We start from the raw sequence: 14,382 nt of genomic DNA, 5'->3' as shown, positions 1-14,382 counted from the left end.
TACTCATAAGAGCATGAAAAAGCTTTAAAATATGTTAAAAAGAAAGTAGAAAGAAATGAGAATATTAAAGAAATTCAAATCTAAATTTTTATTTAAATAGGTGTAAAAAGATAAAAAGAAGAGAAGGTTGTTGTGATGGGGAGCCTGTGAGTAACATAGCCCCACATGCGCGCCGCCTTTAGTGAGCGGCCTTAGAATTCAGAAAGAAGAATTATACAGCCTGTTAGAAGTGCGTGTGGATGAGGACTGTACCCAGAATTAGAGAATTCACTCACATGGCCGAGGCTCCAAATCCATGCCTCAACCAAGTCCGATTGGCAAGAATGGAAAAGAAAGAAAGAAAAGAAAGAATAGAAAGAAAGACTAGAAAAGAAAGAAAGAAATATAGAAAAATAAACAGAAAACAGAATAAGAAAAATAGAAAAGAAAATGTATAGTCTATGCATTTGTGCATTTGCATCATGTATATGCATAATACCATGCTCATTATCATGAGTAGTGAGAAATTAGAAAATGAGAGAAAAACAGAGAGAAACAGAGAAAGAATGAGAAAGAATAGAGAAAGAATAGAGAGAAAGAATAGAGAAAGAATAGAGAATAATCGAGAAATGTGATGTAAGGAAAGAAATTCAAAATTTAAGCAACAGTGAGAGAAGGGTAGCATAGCAGGTTTACTTACTGAGCAATTAGTGTTCACTCCGTTGTTTTCAATGTTTTGCAGGTAATAGTTGAGTTGCAATCACTCAGAACGTCACATAGTGGAAAGGTTGGGCTACACTGTCAATTTACTATTTTGAGTATATTTTGTAAAGATTTGTATATAAAGAAAAATTAAATATGGGCCCATACTTTATTACTCGTTTATATATATATTTTCTTATATATATATATATACAAAATATACTCCGTTGTTTTCAATGTTTTTGCAGGTAATAGTTGAGTTGCGATCACTCAGAACGTCATATAGTGGAAAGGTTGGGCTACACTATCAATTTACTATTTTGAGTATATTTTGTAAAGATTTGTATATAAAGAAAAATTAAATATGGGCCCATACTTTATTACTCGTTTATATATATATTTTCTTATATATATATATATACTATTATTTTACGAGTATACTAGCTATAAAAAAGGTATTACGAATCTGATAAGCTAGATGTTAAATCTAAAAAGGGTTGGTTCATTGGATATCCTAAAGATAGTATAGGATATTACTTTTACTTCCCAAGTGATCAAAGAGTTTGGATCAGTAGAAATACGCGCTTCCTCGAGAACGAGTTCTTGGAGGAAAGTAGTGTTGGAAGAGATATTGAACTCAAGAAAGAGTTTGAAGAGCCAAGAACCAAGATTGCTAAAGCTAGAACATCCACTCAGCGAACCTCGGTATTAGATACTATGGTTCTAGTACGAAAGTCTTCTAGAATATCAAAACCTCCAGAAAGATATAGGTTCCTACGTGAGCAAGATTTTGAATTTTACTTAGTGGGAGTAGATGATCATGGTGATGATCATAGAAGCTATGAAGAAGCAATACTGGATAAAGATTCAGGAAAATGGCTGGAAGCGATAGATTCTGAGATAGAATCAATGCATGCCAATCAAGTATGGTCACTTGTGGATCCACCAGAGGGAATAGTTCCTATAGGTTGCAAATGGGTCTACAAGAGAAAAGTTGGCAAGGATAGGGAGGTAAAGACCTTCAGAGCTTGACTGGTGGTGAAAGGTTATACTTAGAAACAATGATTGGATTATGAGGAAACCTTCTCGCCTGTAGCTATGATTAAATCCATCCGTATAATGCTAGCCATCGCAGCATACCATGATTATGAAATTTGACAGATGGATGTCGAAACAGCTTTCTTTAATGGGTTTATTGAGGAAAACGTCTATATGGAATAACCGATAGGTTTTGTATCCTCTGCTAAAAAACATAAGGTATGCAAATTGCATCGATCAATTTATGGATTGAAGCAAGCTTCAAGAAGCTGGAATATTCAATTTGACGACATGATCAAATCATTTGGTTTTGTCAAGAATCCGGATGAGCCTTGTGTATACAAATGGGTTAAAGATCATGCCAACACGTTTCTCATATTATATGTAGATGACATACTTTTGATGGGAAGTGACACAGGCATGATGACAGAGGTTAAAGTTTGGTTGTCCAAAACCTTCTCGATGAAAGACATAGGAGAAGCGACCTATGTCCTTGGCATTCGTGTCTATAGAGATAGAACGAAAAGGGTAATTGGATTATCCCAGAAATTGTACTTAGAGAAAATGCTAAAAAGATTTAGCATGGAGAACTCTAAAAGAGGTCTCTTGCCCTTCACTTATGGTCTTCATCTTTCCAAGGAGATGGGTCCAAAGACCGATAAAGATAGTAGCGGATGTGTAATGTGCCTTATACGTCTACTGTAGGCAGCTTAATGTACACAATGCTATGTACAAGACTTGATATAGCTTACGCTACAAGTGTTACGAGCAAATATCAGTCAAATCCAAGTGAGAAACATTGGTCAATTGTACAATCGATCCTTAAGTACTTGAGAAGAACTAAGGATCTAGTTCTAAGTTATGGATGTTAAGAGTTAAATATTCAAGGATACTCATATTCTAATTTCCAATCAGATATTAATGATAGAAAGTCTACATTAGGGTTCATTTTTATATGTAATGGAGGTGCTATTAGTTGGAAAAGTTCCAAACAAACAATCACAGTAGACTACACTATAGAAGCTGAATACATTACTGCTTCTGAAGCAGCGAAGGAGGCTGTTTGGATGTGAAAGTTCATAATTGAACTTTGTGTGGTTCCAAACATGGCTTACCCGATAAGCATGTTCTGTGACAATACTGGAGCTATTGCACAAGCAAACAAACCAAAGGCACACCAAAAATCCAAACACATTCAGCGCAAGTATCATATTTTGAGAGAATTCGTTGGAACTAAAGAGATTATAATTCTGAAGACACCTTTAGCAGAAAATGTAGCTGATCCACTAACTAAGGCAATGACACTGAAGCAATTGGACCATCATCTTGAGAAGATCGGTATGAGATACAACATCGAATGGCTTCAATGCAAGTGGGAGTTTGTTAGTATATATTAGTGTATGCCCTAGAAACTATTCGTGTTGTCGGTTTCAAAGCATTTTGTCTTGTATCAATATATCATAAATAATAGAAGAAAAAGTTCTTATATATATATATATACACATTGCTTTCTTTATTCAGTCATGCATTTAAAATAAAGTATGTATATGAATTCTCTAGATGATTCATTTAATCGGTAAATGAATTATCAAAAGGGTTCCCCATAGAAGCAATATAATTTAGGGGACTATATTGCATAGTAGGCATACTAGATGCTTCCAAAAGATATCATGAGTTGATATAAGTACAGATAATGATAATAGTCATGTCATTGGCACATTAGTATGGATTAGCGGTTGGTGAACTATTTTTCGAATGTGACCGAATAACGACAAATCACTTAGAAAAGTATGTAGTCAATGATTTATTGTTTAGCTATATCAGTGCACGATGTAGTCCTTTGACCTGAGACATTGTGGTCGGATCCGATACGGATGCGTATGATTCATACGGTGTATATGTACGAGACTAGTCATGTTTCGTATGATAAAGTCTATTTGGTCATGCGTTGTTCATATGCGGAAACAAACGATGGTAAAGAAGGGATCCATTGGCTCGGAAATATAGGATCAAGAGTACCGCTGATTCCATTCGGATTCGAGTTCCTGGACGAACGTCGATAAATGTAAGAAATTTGATCTCTGGCCAAAGTCTATTATTAGTCATACGAAAGCAAGTTCGTGATGACGAGTTCCGGGCATATTGATCGATGATTTGGTAGAAGATCGAGTTTAGGATTTTGACGTTCCATGAATCCATGCTCGATCAGGATATATCAATGGAGCGACTTTACCTGCATAATACATATGATCTGAAATGGGTTCGATGAAGTACTTCTTCATCGTGGTTTAGGAACTATGGCACATTGTTAGATGTTTACCATAGTCGTTGGGCCTCCAGACAAGTTTTTGGATTCATCCAGAACTGGCTCACGGGTAATCCACAATGGACCTACATGGTCACACCAATAGCCTTGAGAAGTTAGAGAAGGATAAGAGAGAGAAATGATTGTCCGAAGAGGACTAGCACCTTCCAAGGGTAATGATAGGATTTCTATGGTAATAGTTACATAGAAAATTATTTGTGACATTTTAATGATTAAAATGGTCGAGCAATAATTAATTGTATTCAATTATCATATCTTAAAGCATTAAGATAAATGAGATGAACTAAAATAACCTTTTAATAGTTATAAGGCAAAAGGGTAAACTTATGGGTTGTTAAGTTTACATGGGCCTTGAATAATATTGATTACTCAAAGGACAAATTAATAATTTCTTGGGCTCCTTTTAGAATAAGATTTTATTTGGGGATGCAAGTGAAAAATAACTAATTACAAAATAGCCCATGTATATATAAATGCAAATGGTTGCATTTTAGGTTAAGTTTTTCATTTTGTTCACTCAAAGAAAAACAATTTCTCTCTCTTTTAGGGTTTGGCCACTCTCTTGAGGTGGTGTTAAAGTGTGGAGGATTCATCCTTTTGAATCTTAGCTTCATCAACCTTAAGCAAAAGAGAAGGTATAATGTTTTCAAGCTTTGTTCGAAAAAAATTTGAATCCTATTAATCAAACCCTTTCATGCTTTCAATCTACATTTTCCGCCACCTCTTCACGGTGTTCTTTCATATTGATGGTGAAAATGAAAAAGAAACACAATGGCCTCATCAACAACATGCTTCAACGGTTTCTACTCTTGAAGATCCTCAAAATGAAGGTTTACAGCATCTGAAACTTCACCAACAATAGCAACATAAGATGAGCAAGTTGATGCTATAGAAGGTTCACATCCTCAATGTGTTAGAAGAAAGCCAGCATGGATTATGAGGTAACAGGAATTTTGATTATTCTGAGGATACACTTACCCATTTTGCCATGTTTTCAAAGTGTGACCCCATAACTTTTAAAATGGCTGTCAAAGAATTAAAGTGGCGGAAGGTTATGAATGCTGAAATTGAGGCCATCGAAAGAAATAACACTTGGGAGACAGAGCTTCCAAAAGGGCAAATGATAATCCTAGCATTATACTATTTTATCTAGGCTTTTTGGCCATATTTTGGATACTTCTTCTTTCGTTTGTGCCTGAATTTCCTTGAGAAATTTTACTTAGCTCAGCATTTGCTGCAAGGCATCTACAAAAGGAATGTTAATTTGTAGTTTTTTAAATATCTCAATGAATTTTGTAAACTGCTTATCCTGATTTTTCTTTCTGAGCCTCTGAGGAAAAGGCATAGGAGGGGTGTGATGTGCCAACTCTAGTGGTATCTCAGGAAATGGCAATTTTTCTTTCTTTTGCCTTGGCCTCTCTTCCCTCTTTGGTTCTTCTTCACTGGGATTTGCTTGCTTCTAGGTCTAGAAACTCAATTTCGCTCATTATTTGCTCAAACTGTACGTTTTGGCCTAAAACATAAAATATATGAAATTAAGTTGCAATTCAGGCACAAACGAAAGAAGAAGTATCCAAACTCTGGCCAAAAAGCATAGATAAAACAGTATAATCCTAGGATTATCAAATACCCCCAAACTTAAGACATGCTCGTCCCCGAGCATCAAGTACAAAACATGACTAAAAGAAAAACACTAACAAACAAAATTGAAAATGAAATGAGAGAAATTAGAATCAAATTCAAACACAAAGAATTGCTTAGAATTTATACAAGTCTCAAAAATTGTTGAAACATTATTACTAGAAAATGCTCAACACTCCAAGGAGTTATAACTTGAATTGACTATCTTTCTCTATTGGTCCCTTGAGTAGGTAATCCCCACTTCAGTCCACATTCCAACTTCCCGGATTATTTTATACAAAAATGTAAAGTTTATCAAATAGTGGTAGACTCCATAAGCCTAAGTGTCGAACTACTCTCCACTAATGAGGATTAGACATCATTAAGGATCAAAAGGTCTTTACAGGCTTATAACGTTAGGCTCGGCTAGTGGGCTCCAAAGAAAAGGATAAGATAAACAAGGCAAGAGAACTCGATTTCCTTTAAGTAAACACTAAGAACTACATCAATTTCCACTTTCTTTCTCAACCACTGCTCAAGGTGTCAACCATTTTATAAACCTTAAACATGTGCAATTCTTATTTTTGATTCTCAGATGAAACTCTCAAATTTCTTTTTTTTTTTTTTTTTGAGAAACATCAATTTGTTGAGGTCAATTACCCCTTATTCTTGCCCTTTTTGCGACCCCCAAACTTATTATTTTGGTTCATCAACATCTCACACAACTCTCCAAGCTCTTTTATGTCTGCATTAGGTTCAAAATTCTCTTAAAGGTTGTGAAACATGTTTAGGGTGAATGGTTTGGGCATTTTTTGGTTTCACAAGAAGAATAGGACAATGATGATTTCATAAGGCTCAAACGGGTGACTAGGGAAAAATTTTCATGGTCGGTTGGAAAGGGTCAAACGTTCCAAAAAAAATTGCCTAAATCACTTCCTCAATAATGTCTATTCCTAAAATTTAGCCTCAAGCACTTCTCAACTAGGTTCTAGAGTCCACCAACATTATCAAGACTTCACCTAATCACATACATTGTTTCTAAACATGCCAAAATAATGAAAATGGAGGATGAACCACGCAACAAACCTCTAGAAAAGAAAAATTCATCAACCAACCTAAACATGAAGTAATGCTTAACATTTTCCATAAATAAAATCCCAACAATCTTATTCTCATCATGGACTTATGCAATTCATCATTGGCACAGCAATACAAAACAGTAAAACAACTAAACACAAATCAAAATTTCAAATTTTCCTACCTCCATACTAAAATTGACATTGTCCCTAATGTCACATCATGCATATTTCAGGAATAGAAAAACAATATTTAAAAGGGTATAAGATAGTTCCCTAACTAATCTGTGAAGTCTAATTTTCGTTCAACAGCATGTACACCCATTCCTTGGCTTTCTCATCATCATCATCATCTATAAAACAAATGAAATTCTGTGGTTTCCACTGTGTTAGAAATTCCCACTAAATGAAATGGAAATATTACAACCTAATCTTGCCCTTACAAACTAATTAGAAAATTCAAACAACAATTAACAATCTAAAAAGAAAAGAAATTTAGTTCCAATGTACAAAACAAAAACAAAAACAAATGAAAACATAAAATAAAAAAAACAAGCACTTTAGGTTTCATTCTTCGTCTTCCTCCTCTCCTTCGGTGTCATCATCTTCTTCCATGGAATCATCTTCTTCCTCTTCTTGCTAGTCTTGCCATTGGAATTTCGAAACATCAATGCCCAGATTGGTGCAGCAGTTGTATTGCATCTCATACAGCATTCAAGTCTGCTCGACCATCCAATCTTGATGTCGTTCCATCCGATTCATCTTGTCCAAAATTTGCTGCAGCAGCTCCTTTGTTATGGGTGTTGAACTAGATTTTGTGGTAGGTGTTGTGGTTCTTTGCCTTTTTGATCTGGAGCTGGATCCTTCTCTAGGAGGATGCCCAAGTAGCTTGTGATAGTAGTTGGTGTCAAGAGGTAGGGCAAGATGAATAAGTGGTTCATCATCTGCCTTCTTGACTCCTGCTTGAGTGCACAACTCAGTTATGAGATGTGGGAAGGTGAAGCTCCCTCGCCCTGGTTTTGGCTGCATGTTGTGTACTCTCCATGATTATATTCCTCACATCTATTTTCTTTCTAGTGGCAATGGAATAAAGTAACACTGCTCGCTCAAAAGCCAATGTACTATAATGCGTCTCTGGGACCATCCGCGCACAAAAAAAATACTGCCACAATCTAGCCATATGAATCAAATTCGTTCCCTTAATGCTTCTTCTTCCCTTCTTCAAAATCTCCCAAGAGGTACCCAGCTTTGCTATGACCTTAAGAATCTCCTCCTCCTTAAACTGCTTTTTCTTAAATTCCTAGTACTCATCACGGTCAATTGGAGCAAGTTTGCAAAAATCATTGATAACCTTCGTATCAATTGGCATATTGATACCCCTCACATAAACATGCCCGGGATCACACTCAGGGAAGTTGGTATAAAATTCTCTCACTATTGGCTCTATGGCTAAGTGTTCCGATTCACTCATGAAGATATCCCAATTTCTCCCTCAACTCCAATCTTCTCTATGGATTGTGGCCAATCCTCTCTTGGCAATAAACCCTTGGTCTGTTCTTCTGATTGCGCCTTCATAATGCTGTCGAGCCTTCTCATTAATAAACCTATTGTCGATTTGTTTTCCTTTACTCCTGGGAACCATTTTGAGTGGCATTTTGGTTTTCAACGATGAACACTCAAATCTACCCCCAAACTAAAAATTTAACTCGACAATTCAACGCTAAAGTACCTTTACTACAAACCACAATCACTCCTAAATTCACACCAAGATTTCAAAAATTGCACCTACACCCCCAAATTCACTACTCTTCTAAACTCAATCAAACCACTTCAAAATCGAAAAGCCAACTTCCTCAACAATAAACAAATCAAACTCCACACTTCTTAAGTACAAATCAATCCACAAATCGCATCAAAATCCCCAACTCAACAGATTCAATCAAATTCTCAAACTCAACGCATTAACAATTGCAATTTATCAAAATTAAGGCAAGAGAACTTGAAATCTTACCACTCCCATGACGAATGCACCACTAATCTCACCAATTTCTGCCCAGATTGCAAGATCCCCAATTTTGGAAGAGCTAGGGTTTCCAAACTTTTCTTCAATATTTTGCACAAATCCTTGACAAAGTGAGTTGATTTAGTGTTTATGAGGGTTAAGGAGTGGAGTATAGGGAAGGAAATTCACTGGAACTCTCTGGATTGAAGGTAGAAGTGTTTGGCTCTTAAAGTTTCTTGGAGGTTTTTTGCAAAAATGAAAAGACATCACAACTTTTTATAAAAAACAGACATCGCTGTGGCGAAGTTCTTAGTTCAATTGCACAACATAGTTGATGCCGCAGCGAAGAAAATTTCTCGCCGTGGCAAACTTTCCTTAACTCATTCGCGCAACGCAATAGATACTGTGGCGAAGAAAATTTCTCGCCATGGCGAAAATTTCTAGTGCATACAATGCCACGGCGAAGTCTAGAATCTCTTGAATCTAATTTTTGGCAAAGTGTACAACGCCCAGGGGAAGAATAAACTTTGTTGCGGCGAAAACTAGAGAATTACACTTTTCGCCACAATTTGATCATTCACCTGAAACACCAAAAATAAACGAAATTAAACTCATTCCTAAGTTATAAAAAATACAAACAAATTCAAAACAACAACTAAAAATGAGAACACTTGGGTTGCCTCCAAAGAAGTGCTTGTTTATAGTTGGAAGCTCGACTTTCTCAAGTCCTCATTCCGAGACGTCGAGTTTGATGGGTAGTGACTTGCAACTCATCACCCCATCAATGTATAGCTTCAATCACTATCCATTGACCTTAAATGTCCCCTTTTCTTCATGTGAAACCTCCACAACCCCGTATGGGTAGACTTTTGTAACTATGAAGGGTCCGGACCATCTAGACTTAAGTTTTCCAAGAAAGAGCCTAAGTCTAGAATTGTACACTAAAACCTTCTGACCCAGTTCAATGTTCTTCTTCGTGATATGCTTGTCATGCCACATCTTGGTCTTTTCTTTGTAAATCCCGGCATTCTCATATGCTTCATGACGAAACTTGTCAAGTTCATTCAATTTCAGCATCCTTTCCTCCCCAGTAGCTTGTAAATCCATGTTTAGTTGCTTGACTACCTAATATGCCTTATGCTCGAGTTCCACTGGAAAGTGACATGTCTTCCCATATACCAACCTAAACGGAGACATACAAATTAGAGTCTTGAATGCAGTGTAGTATGCCCATAATGCATCATCTAACTTCCGTGACCAATCCTTCCTGGACGAATTAACTGTCTTCTCTAAAATTCTTTCTAGCTCCCTGTTCGATAGTTCCACTTGCCCACTGGTCTGAGGATGGTATGTGATGCGATGAAACTGCAACAGGCAATATAGCAAGTGCACTAGTCGCAAAAAGTAATAAAGTGATAAGTAAAGTATCGTTCCCACGAGGATTGGTTGCTAAGCACTGATTTTCCTAATTGTTATCAAGTTGGAAAAATTGAAAAGTGTTTGGATTTATGGGAGAAATTAAAACTTAAATGAAAAAAAAATTTACTATGTATTTAAATGGCTAATTAATGAAAGCAAAATTAAAGCAAGAGTAATATCAAGTAAAGCAAACGGTTATGGTTTTGACTTCATTAGGATTCTATGAATTAATCTATGAATTATGCTACTCCTACAGTCACATGTACAGATTATAAATCGAACTCCCTACTGTGTAATACATACCTTCTCAGGCTATGTTTTCCTACTTTTCCCTATTAAGCTTCCGCACCCAACAAATTGAAGATTAATAGATCCTGGTTCGTTAAGCTAATGGAATCCTAAATTGATTTCATTGATTCTCAAACCTATCTCTAGCGTTCCATATAACAATGGTGATTACCCTAAGAAGCTCATACATGATTCATTTCTCAATCTCATCATGTTCAACAAATAAGTTCAATAAAAACAAGAATAATCACACAATCCATGCAATAGAATGTAAAAGCAACAATAATCTATTGATTAACCATACAAACACTAATTACATCAAAGCCCTAACCCAAAGTGAGTTAGTTCATAATGAAATTAACACAAATTGCAATAAAAACAGTAAACACAACATTCAACATGTTGAAACAAAGAAAATAGAGCAAAGATCTCCCCTAATTTGATGAATGCACAAGGTTCAACATGTTGAAACAAAGAAAATGTCAAAACTGCTCTAAACAATGACGAACCCCTTTAAAAAAGGCTAAGTTTTTCTTATATAGTCGGTCCAAAAACCTAAAAACTTTCCTAAAATAAAACTGTACGTTTTAAATAAAACTAGAAATCGCGGACTTCGCGAGTTAAGTTGAAATCTCATGCCGATAGTTTATCGCTACGGTGATGAAAGAACTTCGCTGCGGTGAACCTTCCTAAATAATTCTGAATTTATGGAATTGCTCTTCACTTGCTTCCTTGCTTGAATCTTCAATCTTCAATGCTCTCCAATGGGAACAAGCTTCATAATGCTCCAAATCTACTTTAGAACTTCCCCGAATTCTGAGATTCGCTTGCTTCTAGGTCCAAAAACTCGATTCCACTCATTAATTGCTCAAAGTGCACGTTTTGGCCTGAAACATAAAATATGTGAAATTAAGTTGTAATTCAGGCACAAACAAAATAAGAAGTATCCAAAATCTGGCCAAAAAGCCTAAATAAAACAGTATAATCCTCGGATTATCAAATCCCCCCAAACTAAAGACATGCTTGTCCCCGAGCATCAGGTACAAAACACGACTACAAGAAAAACAACTAACAAACAAAACAAAAACAACAAAATTGAAAATGAAATGAGAAAACTTAAAATAAAAAATCACACACATGGAACTACCTAGAATTTATACAAGTTACAAAAATTGTTGAAACATTATTACTAGAAAATGCTCAACACTCCAACAGGTTATAAGTTGCATTGACTATCTTTCTCTATTGGTCCCTTGTGTAGGTAATCCCCACTTCAGTCCACATTCCAGCTTCCCGGATTATCTTAGGCAGAAACGTAAAGTTTATCAAATGGTGGCAGACTCTATAAGCCTAAGTTTCGAACTACTCTCCACTAATGAGGATTAGACATCACTAAAGATCAAAAGATCTTTACAGGCTTGTAACGTTAGGCTCGGTTAGTGGGCTCCAAAGAAAAGGAAAAGATAAACAAAGCAAGAGAACTCGGTTTCTTTTAAGCAAACACTAAGAACTACATCAATTTCCACTTTCTTTCTCAACCACCGCTCAAGGTGTCAACCATTTTATAAACGTCAAACATGTGCACTTCTTATTTTTTATTCTGAAATGCAACTCTCAAATTTCTCTTCTTCTTCTTCTCTTGCCCTTCTCACGACCCCCAAACTATTCTTTTAGTTCATTAGCACCTCACACAACTCTCCAAGCTCTTTTGTGTCTACATTAGGTTCTGAATTCTCTTAAAGGTTGTGAAACGTGTTTAGGGTGAAAGGTTTTGTGCATTATTGGTTGCACAAGAAAAATAGGACAACGATGATTTCATAAGGCTCAAATGGGTGACTAGGGATAAATTTCATGGTCAGCTGGAAAGGCTCAAACGTTTGAAAAAACTGCCTAAATCACTTCCTCAATTATGTCTATTCCTAAAATTTTGCCTCAAGCACTTTTCAACTAGGTTTTAGAGTCCGCCAACATTATCAAGACTTCACCTAACCACATAAAATTTTTCTAAGCATGCTAAAATAATGAAAAATGGTGGTTGAACCACTCAACAAACCTCAAGATAAATCAAGTCAACCAACATTTACTTGAAGCAATGCTTAACATTTTTCAAAAATAAAATCCCAACAATCCTATTCTCATCATAGACTTATGCAATTCATCATTAGCACAACAAAACAAAACATTAAAACAACTAAACACAAATCAAAATTTCAAATTTTCCTATCCCCAAACTAAAGATGACATTGTCCCCAATGTCACATTATGCACAATTTAGGAATGAAAAAACAATATTTAAAAAAAGTACGAGATAGTTCCCTGATTAATCTGTGAAGTCTAAGTTTCGTTCAACATCATGCACACCCATTCCTTGGCTTTCTCATAATCATCATCTATAAAACAATTGAAATTCTGTGGTGTCCACTGTGTTAGAAAATTTCACTGACTAATATGAAAATATTACAACCTAATCTCGCCCTTACAAACTAACTAGAATATTCAAACACAATTAACAATTGAAAACGAAAAGAAAATTAGTTTCAATGTACAAAACAAAAGACAATAACAAGTGAAAATATAAACTACAAAAACAAGTGCTCAAGTTTCATTCTTCGTCCTTTTCCTCTCCTTTGGTGTCATCATCTTCTGCTTCGGAATCATTCCATTTCTTGGAATCCCAGTCTTCCCATTGGAAGCTTGAAACGTTGACTCCCAGATTGGTGCAGCAGCTGTGTTGCATATCGTATAGCATTCGGGTCTACTCTGCCATCTAATCTTGACGTTGTTCCATCCGATTCATCTTATCTAAAATCTGCTACAACAGCTCCTTTGTTGTGGATGTTGAACTGGATGTTACAGCAGCTTTTATGGTGCTTCGTCTTTTCATTCCGGAGCTGGGTTCTTCTCCGAGAGGACGCCCAAGTAGCTTGTGATAGTAAGGGGTGTCGAGGGGTGAGGCAAGATGAATAAGTGGTTCATCATCTGCCATCTTGACTCCTTGCTCGAGTGCACAACTCTGTAATGAGATATGGGAAGGTGAAACTCCCTCGCCCTAGTTTGGCCGCATGTTGTATACTCTCCATGATTATGTTCCGCACATCTATTTTCTTTCCAGTGGCAATGCAGTAAAGTAACACTGCCCGATCAAAAACCATTGTGCTATAATGCGTCTCCGGAACCATCCTGGCATACACAAAATACTACCACAATCTAGCCATAGGAATTAGATTCATTCACTTAATGCTTCTTCTTCCCTTCTTCGAAATATTCCAAGAGGTACCCGGCTTTGCTATAACCTTAAGTATCTCCTCCTCCTTAATCAGCTTCTTCTTAAATTCCATATACTCATCACGGTCAATGGGATCAATTCTATAAAAATCATTGACAACCTTCGCATCTATCGACACATCAATACCTCTTACATACACATGTCCGGAATCACACTCAGGGAAATTAGCATAGAATTCTCTCACTATTGGCTCTATGGCTAAATCTTCAGGTTCACTCATAAAGATATCCCACTTTCTTCCTCGACTCCAAGCTTCTGCATGGGCTGTGGTCAATCCACACTTGGCAATAAACCCCTTATCTTTTCTTTTGATTGCACCTTCATAACATTGCCAAGCCTTTTCACTAACAAACCTATTGTCTACTTGTTTCCCTTTTCCTTTACCCTTGGAAGCCATTTTGAGCGCCATTTTAGGTTTTCACTGTGAATACCCAAATCTACCCCAAAACTAAGAATTCAGCTCACAATTCAACGCTAAGTACCCTTACTACTAACCACAATCACTCTTGAGTGTACACCAAAGTTTAAAATTTTGCACCTACACCCCCAAACTCACTATTCTTCAAAACACTCCCAAATCGAAAACCCAACTTCCTCAATGCCACACAAATCAAAATCCATGCTCCTTTAATCAATATCAAACCAA

General features: G+C 36.3%; 1 protein-coding gene across 1 annotated transcript in view; it reads right to left on the bottom strand.

Moving 5' to 3' along the window:
- LOC116135485 (triacylglycerol lipase 1-like) overlaps positions 1-14,145 on the bottom strand; it is a 55,607-nt gene extending 41,462 nt beyond the window's left edge. The window contains exon 1 of the mRNA XM_031421203.1: positions 13,744-14,145. Within this exon, the coding sequence (XP_031277063.1) occupies positions 13,744-14,145 (402 nt within the window). The remainder of the gene's footprint in view (positions 1-13,743) is intronic.
- Between the last annotated feature and the right edge of the window lie 237 nt (positions 14,146-14,382).

Source organism: Pistacia vera, unplaced genomic scaffold (assembly GCF_008641045.1).
Source record: "Pistacia vera cultivar Batoury unplaced genomic scaffold, PisVer_v2 Contig30, whole genome shotgun sequence".
NCBI classification, from domain to species: Eukaryota; Viridiplantae; Streptophyta; class Magnoliopsida; order Sapindales; family Anacardiaceae; genus Pistacia; species Pistacia vera.
Note: the sequence above shows the minus strand (reverse complement) of the source record. Positions and strands in the feature narration are given on the sequence as shown.